A 23,974-nucleotide genomic window follows, 5' to 3' on the forward strand; every position below is an offset into this window, starting at 1 on the left:
AGAGTAGCTGAGGCAGCTAAAGAGAAATAAGGGAATCATGAAAAAGCAAGAGCAGGAGAGGGCATGCCCAAATTACACCTGCAAATAACTCTGGCTAAACCCTGTAAAGTGTAGGTGCAGATCAGCCTCAAAGTAGCTCAACTAAAGACAAAAGATCTATGCTAAGCCTGGAGTTGTGACCCAAGAGATTTTCAGTAATTGTAGTAATTGTCTGCTGAGACAAAAGAGCATTCAGTGGAGAATAACAAAATCCAGAGTCTCCATAACATAACATTCATAATTTCCAAAATACAACACAGAATTGCTCAAAATATAAAGATTTTAAAAAATAAGTATCATTCAAGAGTGAAAAGACAATCAACTGAGATCAACCCTGGGATCACCTAGATGTTAGAATGACCAGAAAAGGATTTTGAAACTGATTTATAACTATCCTCAGTGATGTAAAAGAAAACATACTCTCAATGAATGAAAAGCCAGGAAATCTCAGCAGAGAAACAAAAATTATGATAAAAGAACAAAATTGAAAACCCAGAACTAAAGACTACAATATCTATAAATAAAATTCCACTGGATAAACTTAATAGGCAAATAGAGATGACAAAGGAAAGTTTCAGTGAACTTGAAGATAGGTCAGTAGAAGCTATCCAATGTTAAAAGAGCAAGAATAAAAACAGGAAAAAAATGAAAATTGCCACAGAGAACTATTACACAATAGCAAATTATCTCAATGATGTCCTACAATTGACATGCAGAGGAGCAAGAAAATGAGACAGAAAAAAGTTTTAACACATAATGGCTTGAAAAGTTCACAAAAGTAGAATATATAAATGTACAAATTCAAGTACACAACAAACCCAAGGCTAGATAAACATGAAAAAGCCATGCTCCTGCACATCATAGTCAAACTGTTGAAAGGCAAAGACAACAAGCCAAGCAGCAAAAGAAAAACAACACATTACATACAGGTCAACAATTCCATTAAATGTCCATCATCTTACTAGCAACTATGGAGACCAAAAGAGAATGGAACAACGTCTTTAAAGTGCTAAAAGAAAAGGGAAAAAAAAAAAACTTTCCAATCCAGAATTCCATAAATAGCAAAGAGACTCTTCTAGAATGAGGATAAAATGAAGACCTTTTCAGATAAAAGAAAATAAAGGGAATTCATTGCCAACAAATATGCACTCTAAAAATACTGCCAAGAGAAATCCTTCATGCTGCAGAAAAATGAAACCAAATGAAGATGGAGACCCCCAGAAAGGAATGAAGAGCATCAGAAATGGCAAAAGATGAATACAAAAACTTATTTTGGTTTTTTGCTTTTTCTTCTTAATTCCCTTTAATACATAAAACTACTTAAACAGAAATTATAATATTGTCTTCTAGGGATTTAAAAATGTCTCCATGAAAAAAATAAAATAAAATAAAATAAAATTAAATTAAATTAAATAAAATAAAATAAAATAAAATAAATAAAATAAAATAAAATAAAATAAAATAAAATAAAATAAAATAAAATAAAATAAAATAAATAAAATAAAATAAAATAAAATAAAATAAAATAAAATAAAATAATAAAATAAAATAAAATAAAATAAAATAAAATAAAATAAAATAAAATAAAAATGTCTCCATGATCACATAAAATAACTTTAGTATAAATGGGGTGGTTAAATGGACCTACTATCTACATTTTGCAGGAAGTGATAACTCAAAGTAGAATGTGAAAAGTTAAGTGTATATATTGCAATCCTTGAAGCAACCATTGAAAATATAATTCAAAAAATGCAGTTAAAAAGCCTGTAGAAAAGCTAAACTTATATTCTTTTTTTTTTTTAAGATTTTATTTATTTATTCATGAGAGACACAGAGAGAAAGGCAGAGACAGAGGCAGAGGGAGAAGCAGGCTCCCCATGGGGAGCCCGATGAGGGACTCTATCCCAGGACCCCGGGATCATGACCTGAGTCAAAGGCAGATGCTCAACCACGGAGCCATCCAGGTGTCCCAGTGTCTATGGATTTTTTTTTAAAGATTTTATTTTATTTTATTTTTATTCATAGAGACAGACAGAGAGAGGCAGAGACACAGGCAGAGGGAGAAGCAGGCATCATACAGAGAGCCTGAGGTGGGACTCGATCCAGGGCCTCCAGGATCACGCCCTGGGCTGCAGGCGGCGCTAAACTGCTTCACCACCAGGGCTGCCCTAAATGTATATTCTTAAAAATATTCAAATCATCCGCAAAAAGGCACAAAAGGGAAGAACAGAAAAACAACAGAAGCAAACAGAAAACAAATAATAACATGGTGTCTCCATGTCTAATCACATCAGTAATTACATTAAATATTAATGGATTAATCTAACTAAAAGACCGACATTGTCAAAATAGACACAAGTATAAACTATCTACAAGAGACGCTTTAAGTATAAGGACAAAGATAGATGAATTTGGTAAGGCTACAGAATACAAACTCAGTACATAAAAGCCAGCTGTATTTGTACATACAAGCAGCGAAAAATTAGAGAAATGAAAATAAAATCAACAACTCTCTTTATATTTTTTATAAAAATATAATTAAAAACTAAAATGCTAAAGAATACAGTTAACAAAAAATGTGAAGCCTGTACACTAAAAAACTATGATTTTTGAACAAAATTAAAGATGTATATAAATGGAGAAAGAAGCCATGTTTGTATATGCAAGATTCAATACTGTTAAGATGGCAATTCTCCATAAATTGATACATATGTGAATCACACGAATATTGAATCCTAGCTAATGATGTGCACAATGAACTACTTAGGGGAAAGTGAACGAATATCTGCACTTTATTTTCAAATGCCTCAAAAAATAAGATGGATTTCTGGATGGAAAGGTAAGTGATAAAGCAAGAATAGTAAAATATTAATGGTGGAATCTAAGTGGCAGGCTTAAAAATTTCAACTTTGTCCTATGTCTGAAATTTTTCATAATAAAATGCTGGAAAAATTATAATTATGAAATATTTCCAACATCTAAAAGACTATGGAGAATAATAAAATGAACAAATGAACACCCACATCTCCCACCAACATGATTAACAAATAAAACACAAAGATACTGCTGAAGTTCCCTGGATGCCTTCAGCCTACCTCCCCCGATGCTGGTGGTTATTATGCTCGTGCATGCTTTATGCCACTGACTACGTATGAATGCATTTATACATAACAAACAGAATTGTACTGCATGTTCTGAACTGTACCCTACTGTAGGTATGACCTGATAATTTGCTTTGTTCTTCCCCTTAGCCTTAGATTTTAGAGATGTATCCAACAATTGTGACATGAAATTATTGTATAAATATTTAGTTATCTATTTATCCATTCTCTCTGATGAATGTTTCAGCATCTCAAGATGTGACCTCTCTGAGCAGAGGATGGCAACAGGGCACTCAGATTCTGGGAATGGAAAGACCTGGATTCAAAGTCTACTTTCGTGGCTTCATGGCCTTGAGGAAGTCACATATCTTTCTGAGGCTCAGCAGGAAGAGAAGAGGGAGACTAGCTATCTTGTCCTTTCTCTCTTTGCACTGTCTAGTCTCTGGCCTACGCCTACCATTGGTCAAACAAAACCAGATGAGACAGACACTGCACACACACGCACACATGTACACACACACAAATACATACAGGCCCATGTATACACACACACAAAAAAAACAATCATCCAATGATGTTTGGGCTGCCAGACTGGTAGTGATGTACCAGACACATCACTAGATGTAGAGGGAGCCATGCCCTGCAAACATTTCAATCAGGGAGATGGTGCTTAAGACTACCCTAAGCAGGGAAAGGAAAGAGGGTCATGAGTCTGGGAGCCACGGTGAGGCACGCTCAAGCACCAGGCACCTGCAGACAAACACTTAGCACAAAGGAGTGGCGACTGTTACTGCTACTCCACAATGCCCACAGGCAAGAGAACATCCTAAAGAATGGGGGGCTCAGGGCCTGGGTTTCCTTGAGTGTATGATAGCCCTGAAGATAATATTCCAACCTCCTAGCATGATTTCCAGGATCAAAGTAATAAAACATCAAAGAATAGCTTGGCCCAAACTAAGCATTCACTTAATTTCTAGCCACCACAGAAATCTAGGTATACTCCAATTTTCCAAAATTGTGACCTGATATAAAGTCACAATTTCTGCACAAATCGAAATCCCCTCTCGTAGCTTAGAATCCTCAAGCCTCTGAAATTGACACCCGTTCCTACCATCCTCTGCCGGAACTCCCAGACTCCAGTGCACTTGAGAGGGAAAACGAGGCAGAGGTGGGGCTCAGCATTACGTACTAACTAATGGAACTGGGTTTGCTAAATGCAGTGGATTAACATTTGGAACTAGTTAAATGTGCTGTGCAAGTCATGGTTTGTTTGGGAAGTAATCACTGCCTTCCATTCTGAACTCTGCCGAAATCGTAGCTCTAAGCTCTAGACTTGATCTGGGCTTCAGAATTACAGATGTCAGGGCACCTGTATCTATGCTCAGTTTCCTCAAGGGAAATCTGACTTTTATTTGGAGAAAAAATTAATAAAGCTTGGATTTTTGGTGCCACCTGAGTAACATTCACCAAATAGGTTGCTATTTGTTTAAGTGTGAAGGTAAGCATTGAGATTATGAACATCCGAAATGGGAAACCACGAGGCAGGTATGGATTTTGAAGAAGGCAGGCCTGGGTTCTGTCACTTTAGGGCTATGTGACCTTCGGGCAAGTGACCTAGTGCTTCCCTGATCTCGAAGTCATGGAAACAGGTAGGTTCCAGAGCTGTCATGAGGATGATTCAAGACCACACACATAGAATGTGATGGGAAGTGTGGCACATGACAGGTGCTCATTAAGGAGATGTGGTGGGTATAGGGTCCCCCACAGTAGGTCCTACAGGAAGCCTCCAGAATCCACTTAGATGCTGCTGACAGTGGCACCAAGCATCACAGGCAGAATTGCTGCCAAGTGCCTTCCTATATTTACTCTTACACGGTCGTCCTGAAAGACAGGTGCTCTTACCAGTTTTATTATATGAGAGGAAGGCAAGGCTCAAAGAAGTGAAGTAACTTGTACAAGGTCACAGAGCCAGTAAGGAGGAGCTGAAATCTGACCACAAGCCTAATTCTAACTACTTCAAAAACTTGTCTCTCAAGAGTGTCCCAGGAGCACTACACTCTTTGATCATACTGCCCTATCCACATACATCCTTCGGTTTTCCTTAAATAGTTAAAAGCTGCCCATCTTCTGCAGCCTCCTCCTCTAGGAAGCCTGCCCTGCTTAACTCTCATGGACTACACTGGTGTCCCCTCTCTGGCATCACTTCCTGACCATACCACTTCAAGGACTTACTCTATACCTTGTCTTTCTAGGTAATGAATGCTTCAAGTCAAAATGTCAGTCCCCTGAAAGCCTTCTAGACCCCCTGAGGGCATAGACAATCTTCCTTAATTTCAGAACCTCGCAGAAAAAGTCTAATGACTTCTTTGGCCATAACTGCTATTGGCTTACTTCTTTATAAACATTCAAATAAGAATGATCAGGAAGACCAAGACTCTGCTATAAGACTCATTTTTAATTGCTTTATTTAAAAATCACATTTGGGGCACCTGGCTGGCTCATGTCAGTAGAGCATGCGACTCCTGATCTTGGAGTCATGAGTTCGAGCCCCATAATGAACACAGAGCTTACTTTAAAAAATAAATGAACACAAAAATAAGTCTTTACAAAAACTGCCACATTCTAAGCAAGATTCATTGATGGACACTAAAATTTATGAAGAAAATACAATGGAAGGAAGGATATTTGCATAGTCTCAAAGTACCTTTCCAGATATTATTATTCCTAATTACAGGGAGGTGGGGAGGAGGGGAGGCAAATTTCCAGTGGAGAAATTGGAAAAACATCACTTCAGCTAAGTAACCAAAAGTCAGCATCACTGGGAATAAGACATAACAATTATCACACGCCTCCAATATGACACTCTGAGGACATGGCACTTTGTTGGCTTTTCTGCCAAATAGGCACATCCTCAACCTAATCACGAGAAAGTCTTAGACGATCCCAAACTGAAGAACACTCTCAAAAGTAACTGGCCAGTATGCTTCAAAAGTATCAGGTCATGAAAAAGGAAAAAAAAAAGACTAAGGAGCAGAATTCAGCACACTAAGGAGATATGACACCTCTGTTTAACGTGGGATCCTGGACTGGATCCTGAAGCAGAAAAAGGACATTATGAGAACAACTAGAAGTTTTTAGTAATGCTGTAGATTGATTAATAATTTATACCAATGTTAACTTTCTGGTTTTGATATTCCTGCTGCAATTGTGTGTGATGTTAGCTTTAGGGGAAACGGCAGTTTTTGTAATTTTTCCCAAGTCTAAAATTATTCCAAAACAAAAGGTTTTAAAAATAAATGAAATTTAAATGCACTGCATTCTGTTTGCTTCCATCATGGCACTTAGCACGGGTTTCAATTATGTATGACTTTGCCCATTGCTTGTTTATGGTCTCCCTCCATTGAGAATGTGAACTTGAATTTGAACATGAGGGAGTGTGAACTCACTCAATACAGCACGTGCTCAACTCCTTTCTCAAAAGAGATCAGGCTGCATGTTCATGGCTGTCTGCAGGTGCAGGATACTTAGAACTTAGTACTATTTTGTTGTTGTTACTGTAATTTATTTTTAACATACCCTTTCATGCAAGCAAGTTATATTGGTTTCTATTCATGGTATCAAATGTTAGCTTTCCCTTTTAAACATATTTATGTACATTTTGTAAAAGTGACTTGATTTAAAGAAAAACAGTAAATAAAAAGCACAGGAAGGCACACGGATATGACTTGACTTACAAAGGGAGGACACAGTGGCATCTAACATGACAAAAAGAGCCCAAAGGTGGTGTGTGTATTACTGAAGTTCAGAACATACTGACATAGCCCATGTGTAATTAGAAATGATGAATCAGTTCTCATGTTATAGTCAAGAGGACTCTCTTACTAGAACTGGAGCCTCAGAGTGTCCCAACCTTCAATATTTATGAAACTCATATATTTGCACCATGAATTCATATAGTCCTGACAACTTAGACTCTTTTTCAAAGAACAATGCCTTCAAATTCATTCATTCATCCAACAAATGTTTACTAAGACTTACTATGTGCCAGGCACTGTGCTAGATGCCTTAAGACACATCCAAGGACACAAAAGTCTCTGCCTCACAGACTTCACATTCTAGCAGGAAGAGGTCAACCATTAATAATATCATGTCACTGACAAAAATACATGTTCAGAAATCAGAGCAAGGCAAGGGGTAATGGGACAGGAGTCCAGTGTTAATGGGGGAGGGGGCCGGGTGCTTTAGAACACTGGTGGCTACTACTGCTAGAGTAGGAGAATCGTAACAGATGAGCACAAGGAGATGACAGAGCCAGGCCATGCAGGGCCTGCAAGCCAGTGGAAGGACTCTTGGCTTTTGCTCAGAGACTTCAGGGGGCAAGGGAAGAGGTGGGGAGGCTCTTGTAGAGAGAGAACCCTGGCTTGTACCTGGGTAACAGCAATGGAGGAAGTTTGATTCTGGATATTTGAAAGGAAGAGCCCCAGGGTCTGCTGTCATTCATATGTTGGGTATCAGAGAATGAGAAAAGCCAATCACAGTCATTAGGTGCTTGGGCTGAGCAACCAGAATGATGAGGTTGCTACCAAATGAAACAGAAGAGGGTGCCTGGGTGGGTCAGTCAGTTAAGGGTCCGACTCTTGATTCTGGGTCAGGTCATGATCTCAGGGTTGTGAGATTGAGCCCACACTGGGGTCCATGCTGAGCAGGGAACCTGCTTAAGACTCTCTCCCTCTCTCTGCCCCCATCACCCTCTAAAAAAGAAAGGAGGGAGAAAGAAGGAAGAAATGGAAGAACCTGTCTGAGCACAAAGTTGATCCATCATAATCACTTAGAGTATATAGTGTCCAGGTCTGTAGACAGGGAACGATGTCACAGAGAGATTAAGTAACTTACCCAAGGTCACACAGTCGGCATGTGGCAGAGGCAGGATTTGAACACTGGCAGAGTGGCTCCAGAGTCCATAATCTTAACCCCCAGGCTCCCCTGCTTATAAGAGGATGGGAGGTCGGCCCAAAAGGCTCTCTGTGCAAGCTGAGAGAGAGCTGTTTTTTTACAAATCAGGCATAAAGTTTTCCAGAATCTCTCTGAGCCTCAGGGACTTTATATTTGGAGTAGGGAAATTTCACAGTATTTCAAACTTTCCTGGAAGTCTAACAAAGGTCTACCTGAGTCCAGCCTAGCATGGCCCGGACAGCAGCTCTCAACCCCTCCAAACACTTTACTACCCCTTTGCCGAAAGGCTTTTCAATGCATGGGTAGACTTAGATACTAATGTTTAACAGAAACTATTTCAATATTAGAGAATAATCAACTCAACTTTTGTTCAAACTGGCCCCAACACAATATGCAGTCTGAAATAGCAACGTGACACGTGAAAACACACACATCTGTCCCCTTTCCATACGTCTTCAGCTCTGAAATTAGATCTCAGCAAATCTCCTGCACATCCACGCTTTGATCCAGAGCTTCATCTGAGCCAGGATGAAATATGTCACATTTCATTCATAAAAGATATGATTAAAACAGACAATCAGTTATATTCGGAAATAACACATTTCCCTAGACCTAAAAACAGCGTTTCATTTTGAGAGACAGTAATATACAAATGGACAATTGCCAGACCAAATGTGATAATAAAACTCCGACCCACCACCTTGCAGCAATCAGGACAAAGAGCCAGACCACAGCCTCTGCAGTCGTCAGCCCAGAAAGGTCTGAATTTGGTGCATGACTGCCAGCGGCCCTTCTTATCGTCTCTGCTTCCAACTCAGGGCCAGGCAGGAAAAGCCGTCAGGTAAGATGCTCACTTCTGGTTAACCTGCCTTTGGTCTCCCTATGCCAGCACCCTCCCACCCACGCGGACCTGGTTTTCCACTATAAGCTCTCCCACTCCTGCCCACCCTTGAGTCTCTGCCAAACACAAGCCATGGTGATGGACTCCCCCTGGTAGCAAGCTCTGACTAGACAGCCGTTGTTTGTTCTCATTTGGGTGATCCACAATTTCAGTGCATTTTTCTCTGGCCATGAAATAACACATGATAAGGAGAAGTCCTACCTAGGAAAGCATTAAGAGAGGCAACTAGACGCTGACCCAGAAAGGTCGTAGAGATCAGTCCCCATCCAGACACGCAGAACAGTCCAGAGGAGGGGTTTCAAATGGGAGTTTCTGATCCCCGAATGCAAACCTGGGCCCCAAACCAGCGCTGCCCGCCGCGTGACCTCAGCAAGAAACCCCTAACCTTTCCAGGTTTGTTTCCACTTCCACAGAACGGATCTGAATGACACTTTGAAGAGTGTCTGTGATGGGTAACACGGAGCCTGGCACACCTGCATATAAAACCGGGAAGTGTGAGGGGCTCCTGGGCTCCGGACATGCCCCGGTCCTGACCTCGGGGCTGTGCGCGCCGCGACCCAGGGCTGGGAGCGCCGAGCCCGCACTGGGCGTGTGTCTACTTAACATGTCCTCTCCCCTCCCCCCACCCCTGCTCATGCTCACGCTAAGAAAATAAACAAAGTCACATAAACAGATAATGTTCTTATTAAAACAAAACAAAAACAGCGCAGAGTCCATTCGCAGCATCAGCTGGCACCTCCGGCACCGAGACAGCCGCTACCAGGAGGCCCCGCGCCTGCCGAGCAGCGCCAGGCGCACTCACGCGGGCTGCGAACGGGGGCGGCGGCGACCCTGCCCGGGGGTCCGGGGGTCCGGGGGTCCGGGGGTCCGGGGGCCCGCGCCCTCTCCACACCGCGGATCACCGCCCTCGGGCGCAGCAGCCAGCCCTGCGTGCAGCACGGCGCCGCCGGGGCCCGCGGGTGGCCAGGAGAAGGGGGCAGGTGCGAGGTGCCAGCGAGGGCCGGGGACAGCGGGCAGCTGGGCGGCAGCCAGGCCGGGGCGCCGGGGCTTCCAACGAGCCGAGAACCACCGCGGACGCTCGCCCTCGCCCTCGCTCTCGCGCACACCGGGGGCGCCAGGGCCGCCAGCACGCACGCGCGCACACGTATGCAGGGGCACGTACACGCACGCACCACGCACGCACGCACCACGCACGCACGCACGCTCGCGGTCGGGATGGCCGCGTGGCCCACAGTTCGCAGACTCCAGGCTGGAAGCTTCTCCCCCGGGGCAGCACCAAGGCGCCACAACTGAAGTTTGAACAAAGGTGTGTCGTCCCTCCCCGCGGCCCCCACGGCCCTCCCCACGCCGCGCCCCCGCACGCCGCGGCCTCCAAGCCCTGCGGAGAGTGAAGCCCGCCTCGCGGATACCCACGCTCAGCGCCCCTCTTCCCCCAGAGCTGAACTCCCAGGGCGGATCCCCTGACGGCCCAGGCCCATTCCAGATCACACGGCAGCTTCTGCGGGAATCTGCGGAACCGAGGGTTTCTGCCCCTCGGGGCACCCCCACCCAGTGTCCTCCCGCACGGCTGGAGGAGGTGCACTCCTGGGGGCAGCAGCCGGGAAGGAGGGGCCCCGGAGCCTGTCCAGGCCCCCCGGCCCGCGCTGTGTGACCTCGGGCAAGCTACTCACCCCTCTGCGCCTCAGCGGAATAGGGGTGATAGCAAGTGCTCCCCTCCTCGAGCCGTCAGCATTCCGTGACTTCATGCACGTGAGCAACTCAGAACGTGCCTGGCCCATCCTCAGTCCTCGGTGAAAGCTAGCTAGTACCTGTGTGCCACTTCCCTGGCCCGGCCCCACGCCTCCCTGACCGGCTGACCCATCTGATCTCCCTTCCCTCAGGCTTCTCACCAGCGATGTTTCCCCCACGCCAAGCCTGGCGAATAAGTGACAACCACTCCAGCTCACATGGACTTGTAGGGTCGGCCAGGAGTCCTGGGCTCCGTGCTGTAGCCGCTGAACCATGTCTGCCCTGCCGAGGCACACAGAGGGAATGCGGACGTGCTGCAATCGATTAGCAGCGTCGGCCACGGCAGAGGGCGGGCAGGTGTGCTGTAGACGACTAGCAATGTCTGTAGGGGCAGAAGGCACTTTCAGTGGTACGAGTGCAGAATCCATACCTTTGCCATGCTTGGTGTGGCGCAAGCATCTGATGCTGCCTTGGGCTGAAGGAATCTCTACAGAGCAACAACTGGGCTTTAGACCAAACCAGCCCGAGCACTGCAATGACTAGCACAGGGCTGGGGCCACACTAAGTTCTGACTCAGTTATCACCAAAACTAACTCAGGAGACTCCAAACAGACAGTGGGCTTCCTGCAGGCTAATAAGCCCACCTGGGATCTGCCAAAGCCTCAGGATCCTACTGCAGGCCCGAAGGAGCACACCTCCAGACAGGCATGATCCGCACGTCAGCCTCCATCAGAATTAGAAGGATCCCATTTCTCACTTCTGTTGCACCCACCTTGGTATCTGAGTACCAGGCAAAGCACCACAGGCTAACTCAGTGAGGACTCTGTTCCAAGACCTTTACCAACTTGAATCTTCACAGCAACCCTGAGACACACAGCCCATCGTTATCCCCATCCACCAGTGAGGGAACAGAAGTCCAGAGAGGTTAGACGACTCACCCCACGGCACACAGCTGGGACTGGCAGAGCCGCTGCTGCATCCTACTGCTGTTCACGAAGCTCTGTGAGCAAAATCAGCTAGAGACAGGTTTGTCCCCCGAGCAAAGAAGCTACCCACGTTTTTCAAGCCTCAAACTGCGTCTTCATCATACAGAGACTGGTTTAATCTACTAAAGGATTCTTTACTGATTGTTCACTTTGATGAAAACCTGAGAGGTTGGAGATGCCTCGGGAAGCTCTTTCCTGCAGTTGGAAAGTGGAACTCATTTACAAAGTTTCCACTTAGAGGCAGCGAGTCAAGGCAGGCAGTGATAGGTTCAGAGTGTCACCTGCCGGCCTGACATGCTGCTCTCAGAGCACTTGTTATTAATCCTGGCTTCTAGAGAACATAGATGCCAGGCCCACGCCCTCAGATCCTGCTTCACTTTGTCCTCTCACAGGGTCTCTATTCTGTGTTGGTCAATTTCCTCACTATGCTGGATACTCAGCAGATTAGTAACACCACGTTTTAACTGGCAATTCACTGATGACCAAAAGTTGGCTTCCGTTCCATCCCACCCACCAAAGCCACTTACCTCAGAGTGAAGTGGTCTGCCATAGAGCCGCTGGCCAGAGAGACCAGAAAGGTGGCCGTGTCCCCTTCCCGGACAAGGTTCAGGGGTACTGAGATGACCACGTTCTCATCCAGGTTCACCAGCGACCACTTCAGATCGTCTTGAGTCGGGTAGACTACCACACTCCCAATCCTTTCCCGGGGTGGAGACACCTGCTGGGGGCTGTCCTGGCCTGAGTGGATGTTGTTCTCCCACTTGCCATCCTCCTCCAGTGGACACTGGCCAGCCTGGTCAGCCGGGTAGAGCGTGAAGAAGAGCTCCATGGCAGTGCCCCCCAGCAGGGCCGGGATCTCCTCCTCAGGCTCTAGGTCCAGCCCCGAGCTGAACCACTCGGGCAGCAGCTCCAGCTCAGCCACACACAGCCCTGGATCCCCTCGTAGCCGACAGCTGGCAGCCACCTCCCTGGCCTCAGGGAAAGCAAACATCTTGACGCACGGTAGGTTTTCCTCAGGGTCACTGTCGTCCCAGTCCATCCCCGTGATGTAAAACAAGGTCTGCACTTTGGGTCTGTTGGAGTAGATGGAGCTGTCAAGGATGTGGGATTTCAGCTTCCAGTTGAACGGAAACTTCTCCATGTTTCCAAAGGATGCAGAAGTCAACATGAACTCCTGGGGGATTGTCTTCTCTGCTGAAAATGGGCCATAGCTGGCATTGATGGTTGGGGGGTTCCTGGCCCGGTAGATAAAGAAGGACTCCACCCGGGCCTGCAGACTGGAGTTCCTTGTGACGTCCTGGTTGGCTTCTTTAAGGAAGAAGGCCTCCTCTGCATCAGCAATGTGGAAGCTTGTGGGCAGATAGGCAGGGAGCGAGGAAAACCTCTGCAGGCTATCCACAATGCCTCGGCTCTCCGTCTCTGTGCAAGAAAGGAAAGGAAAGGAAGAATAAAGGCCGGGCCCTGAGAAGCCAGGAAACAACAGTGCAGTCTACACCCACTGCTCCAGCAAACCACCCCCGGCCCACGGGGCCTCCCCTAGCCTCAGCACAGGGTTCTTCAGGAATCATCCAAAACAGCCAGTGTCGAATGGGAAGGAGCTCACGTACCACTGATCCAATAGACTGTGGCTGCATAGTCTCCCCCCTCTCCACCCAAGGGAAAACATCGCCTCCTCTTACTCTCCAAAGACCCAGGCTCAGAGGATCACAGCCTCTTTGTTAGGTCACCCCACAGAGAGGAGGTTGTGAACCTGCAAAAGCTCACCCAAGCCAGTATCATGCCATTATATAGGCCATGCTACCACTTCATCATTTGATAGTTACACTTCTACTCATCCACCCAAGATGCAGCATCTACATGAACATTCAGACATCTCCATAATTCTTACTGAAATGAGGGTGAAACTATGGCTCAGCGTTCCCACTTCTAGAAAGCTCTCCTTCTGAAAACCTAGTGGGACTGCGCAGAGGTTGATTTATCTGCAAGGATGTTCATTGCAGCATCATTTTGCATTTCCCACAAACAAACTTAGGAGCACATGTGCTGGAGCCAGAGGCCTGGATCTGAATCCCACCTCTGCCTCTTCCTAACTGAGCCACTTGTGCAAATTAGTTTAACCCCTCTGTGTCTCAAATGTCCTCATAAATATGCAAGATGTAAATACAAGTTCTGCATTGTTGGATTAAGCCTTAATGAGTTAGTAATTATGAAGCACTCAGAATACTGCTAACACACATAAATCTCAGTCTTTACCTGCTATTGTTACTATTATTACTATTTATTAGTTGAAAACATTCTAAAGGTTTATCAACAGGAAACTAGATAAACCACAAATTTTTACAGTGGAAAAACAGGCAGGTATAAGAAAAATAAGGTAGAGTTACATACAAGGACATACTTTAAAAATGTCCACAATAAAAAAAAAAAATGTCCACAATATGTCACTCATTAAGTATAAAAAATTATAAATGTATCCTCATGATCCTACTTGGATTTTTTTAAGATTCCATATGTGTTTGTCTGTGTGTGTAAATGTATATACATGTTTGTGTGTCTACAGAACCAAAGAGAAAGAGTTTTGACATCTAGATTTCTACTTTCTTTAAATTTGTTACCACTATGTATTATTTTGTAATTAAAATATATACATAAACATGTATATGTGTGTATGTATACCTATGTGTGTGTGTGTGTGTGTGTGTGTGTGTTTCTTTCAGTGGGAAAACACAGACTTCCAACTAGCTTTTTCAAACTTAAGAGAGGCCACCAGGAACCAGGCCAAGAACAGACAGGGCTTCTTCTCTGCCCTAAAATAATAAATCTCCAACCCTAGAGCCAGTGCAAGAAGAAATGCAACCAGGCAGCAGTGTTTAAAATGTAGCATTGGGGGTAAACAAAAGGCAAACAAATACCACTCCATAGACTCTAACTCCTGGTAACTTTTTTTATTGCAGCCATTACAGATTCGCAAAATATACTTTTCTGTTGATTTAATTTGGGGACCCCTTTTCAGGCCTGTGCTTGGTGAGCTTTCCTTGCCCAAAGGATGACAAAATTGTAATTAGGAGACTGGGGAGGCTCTACAACTGGGGACGCTCGCAGCTTTCAGCACCCGGCCCGCCCACCTTCCTTCAAAATGTCTCCTGTTCACTAAATTCTCTGCAAGCTCAGCTTGGAGGGTGATCACTCCACGCCTCCAAGTGCATACGAGTCAGTCAAAGCATATACGAATTTTGATGCTGAGCGTGATGCTGCAAACACTGAAACAGCCATCAAGACCAAAGGTGTGGGTGAGGTCACCATTCTCAACATTTTGACCAACTGCAGCAATAAACAGGAGGTTGCCTTCGCCTACCAGAGAAGGGCCAAAAATGAACTTGCATCAGCACTGAAGTCAGCCTTGTTCAGCCACCTGGAGACCGTGATTTTGGGCCTATTGAAAACACCTGCTCCGTATAATGCTTCTGAATTGAAAGCCTCCATGAAGGGGCTGGGGACTGACGAGGACTCCCTCAAGAACTTCAGGAAATTAACAGAGTCTACAAGGAAATGTACAAGACCAATCTGGAAAAGGACATAATTTCTGACACATCTGGTGACTTCCGCAAGCTGATAGTTGCCCTTGCAAAGGGTAGAAGAGCAGAGGATAGCTCTATCATTGATTTGATTGATTGACCAATATGATTATGGGCTGATTGACCAATATGCCCGGGATCTCTATGATGCTGGAGTGAAGAGGAAAGGAACTGATGTGCCTTGGTGGATCAGCATCATGACCGAGAGGAGTATGTGTCACCTCCAGAAAGTATTTGAAAGGTATAAGAGCTACAGCCCTTATGACATCCTGGAGAGCATCAAGAAGGAGGTCAAAGGAGACCTGGAAATGCTTTCCTGAACCTGGTCCAGTGCATTCAGAACAAGCCCCTGTATTTTGCTGACTGACTGTATGACTCCATGAAGGACAAGGGGACTCATGATAAAGTCCTGAGTAGAATCATGGTCTCGGGACGCCTGGATGGCTCAGTGGTTGAGCATCTGCCTTTGGCTCAGAACGTGATCCTGGATTCCTGGGATCGAGTCCCGCATCGGGCTCCTTGCATGGAGCCTGCTTCTCCTCCCTCTGCCTGTGTCTCTGCTTCTCTTTCTGTGTCTCTCATGAATAAATAAATAAAATCTTTAAAAAAAATAGAATCATTGTCTCTTGCAGTGAAGTGGACATGTTGAAATTTAGGTCTGAATTCAAGAGAAAGTATGGCAAGTCCCTGTACTACTACATCCAGCAAGACACCAAGGGCGACTACCAGAAAGCGCTGTTGTACCTGTGTGGTGGGGAAGCCCACCACAGCATAAGCGTCTAGGAGTAATGCCCCTTTGTTTCCAGCTAACAGTTCTAGAAAATAGCTTGTGACTAACAGTCCCCTTATGCCAGTCCCTGTGAAGATGGCATTAGCATAGCCCCCTCCCCATCCTTATTTTAGTTGCCTAAGCATTGCCTGCCTCTCATGTCTAGTCTCTCCTTTTAGCCAAAGAAATGAACATTCCAAGGAGTTGGAAGTGAAATCTATAATGTGAAACACTTTGCGTCTTGTGTACTGTGTCATAGCAGATGAATAAACTAAATTTTTAATTTAAAAAAAAAAAAGGAGACTGGGGAAAAGATACAACCACGTAGGGATGGATGCATCCATTCTCCGAGAAGGTGTTCAGGACGCAATTTCTCCACAAAACACTGCGTGATCTCACTAGCATGTGTAACCTAAAATAGTTAGATCCTTAGAAGCAGACAATAGGCAGTGATGGCCAGGAGCTGGGGTTGGGGAGAGGAAGTGGGGAGGTGTTAGTCAAAGGGTACAAAATTTCAATCATGCAAGATGAATAATCTCTGGAGATCTACTGTAGAACATGTGACATGGTTAACAAATCTGTGTTGTATGCTGTAATTTGCTAAGAGGATAGATTTTTTTTTAAAGATTTATTTATTTGTTTGTTTGTTTGTTTATTTATTTATTTATTTATTTATTCCTGAGAGACACAGAGAGAGAGAGAGGCAGAGACACAGGCAGAGGGAGAAGCAGGCTTCATGCTGGAGCCCGACGCGGGACTTGATCCCGGGACTCCAGGATCGCACCCTGGGCCAAAGGCAGGAGCCAAACCGCTGAGCCACCCAGGGATCCCCGAGGATAGATTTTAAATTAAACAGATACACACACACACACACACACACACACACACACGGTAGCAATGCAGATGTAATGTATATGTTAATGAGCTTGGTTGTGATTATGTATACATGAGTAGTTGTATCAAAGCATCAATTTTTATACCTTAAATATATATACTTTTATATGTTAGTGAGGAAGGTACGAAGGAAGAGAGGGAGAGAAGAAGGGAGGGGCTTTTCAAGTGTCATCAATATGGCCAGTCCTGTCTCAGATTAATTACTGGAGAAGCAGGGTTATTACCCACCCACTCTTCTAATTATCCATCTAACTATATTTACTACTCATTTGTCTTATTTCCACCACTGTGTCACGTAGGGCTATCACAGGGACAAGGCAGATGCGATTCTTGCCCCATGAAGCTGGCAAACCCTGAAGGAGGTCTCATCTAACATGGAACAATTAGGGAACAGAGGATTAACACCCCTAAAAACATCCATCCCAGAAATTCCCCACCTAGCAATCATGCTAGGATAATAATCCAGAGATCAGTAAAGAGATTAGTGTGCCAGTATGTTCATCACAGGCATGGTTTACCACGGCAACACTTCTTAAAACAACCTAAAAACCCATCAAGAGGGAAATGACTAAGTAAATGATGAAAACCATACTGTGTGTAGGACACTAAGTGGTCATCAGCACCACAACTTCAACAAATATGGAGCGTCATGAGAAAATGTTTACAACATATTAAGTGAAAAAGCAGACATCAAAACTCTATTTAAATTATTCCAAATCTGTTTAAAATCTATAATTATGCACATAATATATATTATGTAGAACATATATGCTTACCCACATAAACACGCATACCATATACTGACTTCCATGATCCAGACATACATTTCTTCCAGGATGTAACCTATGGATTGGGTAGGATTTGGGTGGAAAACAGAGGGGGAGTGGGAAATGACTTTGAAGAATTAGCCTCATCTAAAGGAAAGTTTTAGCTACTGCCGCCACCAAGGGGCAATTTGTATTTTGACAATGTCAAGCAATGCAGAAGCGCCATTCCATATGAAATTTAAATTAGTTTTTTGTTGGTTTATTTCCCATCTCCAAACCAGGAATTTAAATTCTAGATGCCATGAAATAATTGGCAACAAGGGAACATCTGCCTTTAGCCACATGACAGCACCCTTGTGCAGAGCAAAATGGGCACCCAGCTGACCAGATTTGGGAAGTAGAGTGGGTCCAAATTTTACCTTCTCATAAAATTTAGGGGAAGAGCAAGGCCAGGTTTAAATTCTGACTTATTTAAAATCATGGAAAAGGAAATTAAAATATGTGCAGAGTTTAGTATGCTCTTTTTTCATTGTGGATTTTTTAAATCATTTATGTCAATATTTTATACCTCTCAAAAATTGATTTACAAGAAATTTAAAGCTGTGCCTCCTCTCTTGTTTATTGTGGCCAAAGCCTGCATTTTATCTGAAATAACAGTGTGAGGTTTACAGTCCCACCACCCCACCATAACTCAAGCAAAATGCAGTACAAATTTTGTCTGAAAGCTTATATGGAAAGCCATAAACATCGGCTGCCAGGGTCTCATTTTGTCCTCGAACCAGATTGCAACAAAATATGATATCCAAATTTAGGAGTATTTTATAAAGCCATGGGACTGTATTGCTGAGAAATACATCCATGGCTTGAGAAGCTACCACTCACTCCTCCCTCTGGTCCCCAAATGTCATCTAGTGGCACCATTCTTGGTCCCATTGGCAGGTAGACCGTGTGGCCTGAATTAATGAGCCCCTATTCAGTCAGCTGATTTCCTAGAGGACTACTCACCACCCATCCAAAGGAGGTAGGTCCTGAGAGCATAAAATGAGGGAGTCTCAGGAGGCCCAGCTGAACAGGGCTTTCATCACTGCCCTCCTCCTGAGCCAGGAAGAGAATCAAGCACAGCTTCAGCAAGACCACAAGCTAAGCCAGAGGGATGCTCTGTGGCTTTAGCAGAGAACCTCCCAGAATGAAGCAATCTACAGGGCACAGGGCACCAGGAACCCTGGCAGGGACTCTGTGACCCCAAGTGCATGAATGGACATCACTGCTGTGTCTGGTACACAAAAAATATTCCTGGACATGTGCCTTGGTTAGGACTGGCAGGACCTGTAGTCTCGAGCCCCAAGATGGTGCAACCCACAGGCTCAGTTTCTCCTGACCTGGTAGCTAATTATCAATCTTGTGGCTACTGGTCACCCACCAAAGGGTAACAGCCTGTTACATTTCTGCAGCTGAATCTCTTCTAATTCACACAAGACAACTCGGGGATAGACAGCCAGCCGTAGAAGGCTCTCCTTCCAGTGGGCCAGGTGGCCAAGTCTTTGAAAAACACCAGCAACAGACATCCCTCACTGATATTGCCTCACACTGGCAAAGTGTGGCCCTGACTTACAGCTGATAATTTTCAACCCTGGTTGCACAGGAGATATGCAGGGTAGGAAACATAAATCATACCTGGGCCTCCCCACCAATTTGATTTAGATGGTCTCAGCGGGGGGGCGGGGGAGGGTGCACTTTTTTCTGTGTTCTCTAGGTGACTCAACCAAACAACAGACACTACTCCGTAGGCAGTAGGTGCTTTGTGTCTACCTAAAAATTAACTCATTCATTGCCTTGAGGGCAAGTGTTGGGTCATATGCTAACAAGTTCATTAAGGTTTAGATAGGACTATAAATTATAGTGATAGAAAAACATAAAATACAGAGAAGGGCCAATGCAATCATTGTCAACATCACAATTTACATAATCCTCATGATGTACCTTCTTACAGGTAGTAACTCTTCATCTTTATTTTGGTTAGAAGGATTTGATGATTGTCCCTGCTTGTAGATGGGGAAACCGAGGCACCGAGGGTTATGTGACCTGCCTGAGATCACACAGCTAGTAAGCAGCAGAGGTAGGATTCCATCCAAGCAGGTCAGCTCCAAGCAGAGCTCGTGGTCCTTACATTCTGCTGCCACAGAACAGCTCAGCAAGCAACATCTACACCATAAGAGCATGAGCCAAAGGAACTGTCAATGTGCCTCTGAACTGCCCAGCTCTCAAAACACAAGATGAGGTCACTAGTTGGACACTGACCATAAGATGGAAGGACTCTTGTCATTTTGCAAGAAGCAAAGCTTTTTCCTGGCTCTGAGAGATTCCTCTGTGGGGTACTCCAGAATGGCCCCTGAGGAGACATGATAGCACCTACAACACCCTGCAAGCGTACTAGCATGCTTCCTTTGGGTGCTCCTGCCTATAAGGCGGGATGCAGCCATGACAGACAATCAAGCAAAAGCCATTCTACAGAGAACAAAGACAAAGGAGTGTGGGCCAGGAGAGCGGACAGCTGGTGGAAGGTCCAGTCTGATAGAAAGGTAAAATCCAGATTATGATCATAAAGAATCCTACCCTTCCACTCCCCTCCAGGAACAGGCTTCCTTACCAAACCAGCCAAGGTCTTAGAAAGAGGCAGGACACTGGAGATTATATCCTCAGGCAAAATCTGGGGGTACAAATATTCTATACAGACAATAAAAGGCCAATTCACAATATTTAGAACATAACAGAATATTAACCTTTTCATTCATGATGTGTAACACTGCTTTTATGCCAAGAAAGCTCTCCCCATATCCCAAGATCAAATACATGCTCACGGATACTTTCACCTAGTTTTCTGTGGGTAGGTGTATGTAGACACAGGTGTGTGTCTATATTTTTACATCTAATTCTTCTTTATTGAGGGATATTTGACAATTAAAAATTGTATATATTTAAGATGTACACTTTGGAGGTTTGAAACACATATATATTGTGAAATAATCACCACAACCAAGTTAATTCATCTCAGAGGGTGATGGGTACGTGAATTAGCTTGATATTTTTTTTCTTTTTCTGGTAGTGAGATTACAGATGTCCCCTCTTTGTGGATTTCAGGTATTACATTTAACTCTTGAATTCATCTGAAAAGTCTCTAGGTGTATAACATAAATGGAGAATCTGTTGGCAGCAGATAATTAGCTTTCACTGAATCATCAATAGAAGTATTGTATTTTACTTCCCAGTTTGGAGGTGGAGGAGAGTTATCAAAAAACTTGGGGATGGAGTCTATAAAAGTAATTAAGTTAAAATGAGGTCACCAGGGCAAACCCTAATCTAACACTACTTCTAGGACACACACACATATGCATGTATGTGTACACACACACACACACACACACACACACACACACAGCAAAGACCGTATGAGGACACAGGAAAAGCTGTCTATAAAACAAGCAGAGAAGCCTCAAAGAAATCAACGTGCTGCTACCATGATCTTGGGCATCTAGCTTCCAGAGTTGTGACAAAATAAATTCCTGTTTTTTAAACCACTCAGTTTGTGGTACTTTGTTATGGTAGCCCTAGTAAATTCACACAGGGGTTACTATTTTATATCAAATTTTTATTAGCTAGGCTTGCACATTTTTTGCCTTCCACATGAACTGTAGAATCATTTTGTCAACTCCCATGCCAGAACTCAAGCAGACTCTTACCTGGAGGCAAAGCTCTGCATATGGGGGTTATGAACACCCTTCAACTTTCTGATATATGTTTCATGTATTTTCAAACTAAGAGAAATATTGACATTTTTTCCTTTAGAAAGAAAGACATGGAATTTGATTTTAAGTTACCACTTAAACACATTTCCCTGCATTCCCACAGAAACCACACAGAAATAAAAGCATAAAAGTACAAAAAAGGAATAAACTTATTATCTTGAGAAACGAAGGAAGGCTATCCAAAAATATTCCAACAAGTCTATGGAAGACAACAAGTGGCTGAAGGTGGGACACCCACTCCAGGCAGACCTGCTCCCAACTGTCCCCTCCCTGAGTAAAGGGAGAATACTTATCCCCAGTCAAAACTTAGCCCTTGTCTGAGGAGATTACATTAACCCTTGAGAGAAATGTCAGACATCCAAGTGTGGCGGGTGCTGGTGCTCTCATCCTGAGAGGGAATGCAGGTGGGGCAACCGCCATGCAACATGAGGACCAAAGGTACATAATGAGAAAGTAAGGCAGGAAGTCAGAAAAGAGCTAGCCACGACATGAGATAGAAGAATAAACTAAATAAAATAAGCTCCTGGGATCCCTGGGTGGCACAGCAGTTTAGCGCCTGCCTTTGGCCCAGGGCGCGATCCTGGAGACCCGGGATCGAATCCCACGTCGGGCTCCCGGTGCATGGAGCCTGCTTCTCCCTCTGCCTATGTCTCTGCCTCTCTCTCTCTCTCTCTCTCTCTCACTGTGTGCCTATCATAAATAAATAAAATTAAATTAAAAATTAAAAAAAAAAAAAATAAGCTCCTACTTGCCTAAGCCCCCGTGGCCATTGGTTTCTGTTACCGGCAGCTAAATACAATGCTAACTGGTAAGAAAACAGAGCAGGAAGGTGTGTGCATTAGCTTAATCCTCCTCTCTTATACAAAGAGCACTACTGTCTAAACATGTTAATGCAAGGAACAGGCGTAGAATAGTACCTCTGTAGAGTTATTGAAATAATCACCAGCAGAACTGAAAGCAGAAATGGCTGGCCCCCACTGGCTTTGGGGACAGAGATCAAAGACACAAAGGGATAGAAGATTATTGTTTTCTTTGGAAGTTACGCTGTATCATTTTATTGTCCCCATATGCACTCAGGACTGTGACGATGAGCAGGCTTTGTCTGCACAAACCCGAAACCAGCCAAGCAGGGGAGGGCAGCATTGAACAGTGCTGGAAATTGGAGCAGGGGAGCAAGGGGACAGCAGCTTTAGTCTAGACACTGAAGCATCGTGTTGGTGGGAGAAATGGCTACCTGTCAGAAAAAGTCTTCCCAACCATAGTATTGTATATGGCTGCTCAACCAGGAACTTGCCCAGCCTCTCCTGCATCCAGTGACCGGGGCACCAGTACTGGCCAAGGAAATATAAGTGTTGCATATTATGAAGCTAAAATTGTTATCTTTTACCTTCCAGTAGGGAGAAAAGGAGGAGTCTGAGGCCCCAGTCACGGCAGATCCATGAGCTGGAAGGAGCCTGGGCCCCCGAGTCTCTGCCTGGAGGAGAGCCTACCAACCGTGACCACCTAAATTGGATGTGAGCGAGAAATCATCTAGTGTGCTAAGCCATGGCCGATTTTTGTTCACTTGAGCAGCTAGCAATACCACTCTACAACCACAGTGTCTAGACTAACAATTTGAACAGTTGTGGTCCTGCCCCTACCAAAAATTTAAAACAAATCACATGTCTCTTCCTTTGTGTGAACTGGGCTTTTGTTAGCGCAAAGGAGAAAGATGTTCAAAGAAATAAAATGAGGGGCTGTTAAGCCAACGTGAAAGATTTCCATGGGCACCAGATGTAGAAAGAGCATTATTAAACGGATTATATAGATCTTAGTGACAGTAATTTTGACCTCCTATAGGCACCGTCAGCTGTTAAACAGTAGGAAATGTTGATGACCTTGTTCTAATTTCCATTTATATTTATTCTAAATTGGACACCTCAGAGATTGTTTAAATAAAAAAGGGAAATTCACTAAGTAATGCTGACAGCTTTGCTCCTGTTTGCTAGGGAGGCTGCTGAGGCTCACTAGAGGCAAAGGGACAGCCAGGCTGGACCCCCAGGCCTGCCACCGGCTCAACTGATGTACCCAGACAAGTCATTTCATCCCTCTGAGATTCAATTTCCCTCTGTGTCAAATGGGGTGCCACCTCCTGCAACCTTCCCGGCCACCAAAAGGAAACCTAGCATGTGACTTATTACTGTATAACTCCATTTACAGGAATGTCACATGTGGAGTCCATTTGCTTTGGACTTCTCACTTGTTCAGACCTGAGTCTTGTTAATGTCCACTCATTGTTGATATCAAAAGTGATTCTTGGGGCACCTGGGTAGTCCAGTCAGGTAAGCATCTGACTCTTGATTTTGGCTCAGGTCATGATCTCAGGGTCATGAGATGGAGCCCCATGTCTGACTCTGTGCTCAGCAGGGAGTCTGCGAGAGATTCTCTCTCCCTCCCCCTGTGCCCCTCCCCCAACTTG

At 44.5% G+C, this 23,974-nt stretch overlaps 1 protein-coding gene, 1 long non-coding RNA gene and 1 pseudogene across 4 annotated transcripts in view; 2 read left to right on the top strand and 1 right to left on the bottom strand.

Annotated features, from left to right (window-relative positions):
• The window catches only part of TMEM132B (transmembrane protein 132B), a 374,357-nt gene that overhangs the window by 207,933 nt on the left and 142,450 nt on the right, over nt 1–23,974 (bottom strand). For 2 of the 3 annotated variants that reach the window (XM_077875247.1, XM_077875249.1), the window contains exon 2: nt 12,236–13,127. In XM_077875247.1, coding sequence (XP_077731373.1) covers nt 12,236–13,127 — 892 coding nt within the window. Of the gene's footprint in view, nt 1–12,235; nt 13,128–17,722; nt 17,754–23,974 lie in introns of those variants that run through there. The other variant, XM_077875248.1, reaches the window with a different exon arrangement.
• Nucleotides 10,178–23,187, top strand: LOC144299723 (uncharacterized). The gene is made up of 2 exons (XR_013366386.1): nt 10,178–10,300; nt 22,911–23,187. It is a non-coding gene; the product is annotated as an uncharacterized LOC144299723 (long non-coding RNA).
• Nucleotides 14,830–16,304, top strand: LOC144299721 (annexin A2-like; annotated as a pseudogene).

This window comes from Canis aureus, chromosome 27, assembly GCF_053574225.1.
Source record: "Canis aureus isolate CA01 chromosome 27, VMU_Caureus_v.1.0, whole genome shotgun sequence".
In the NCBI taxonomy this organism is placed as follows: Eukaryota; Metazoa; Chordata; class Mammalia; order Carnivora; family Canidae; genus Canis; species Canis aureus.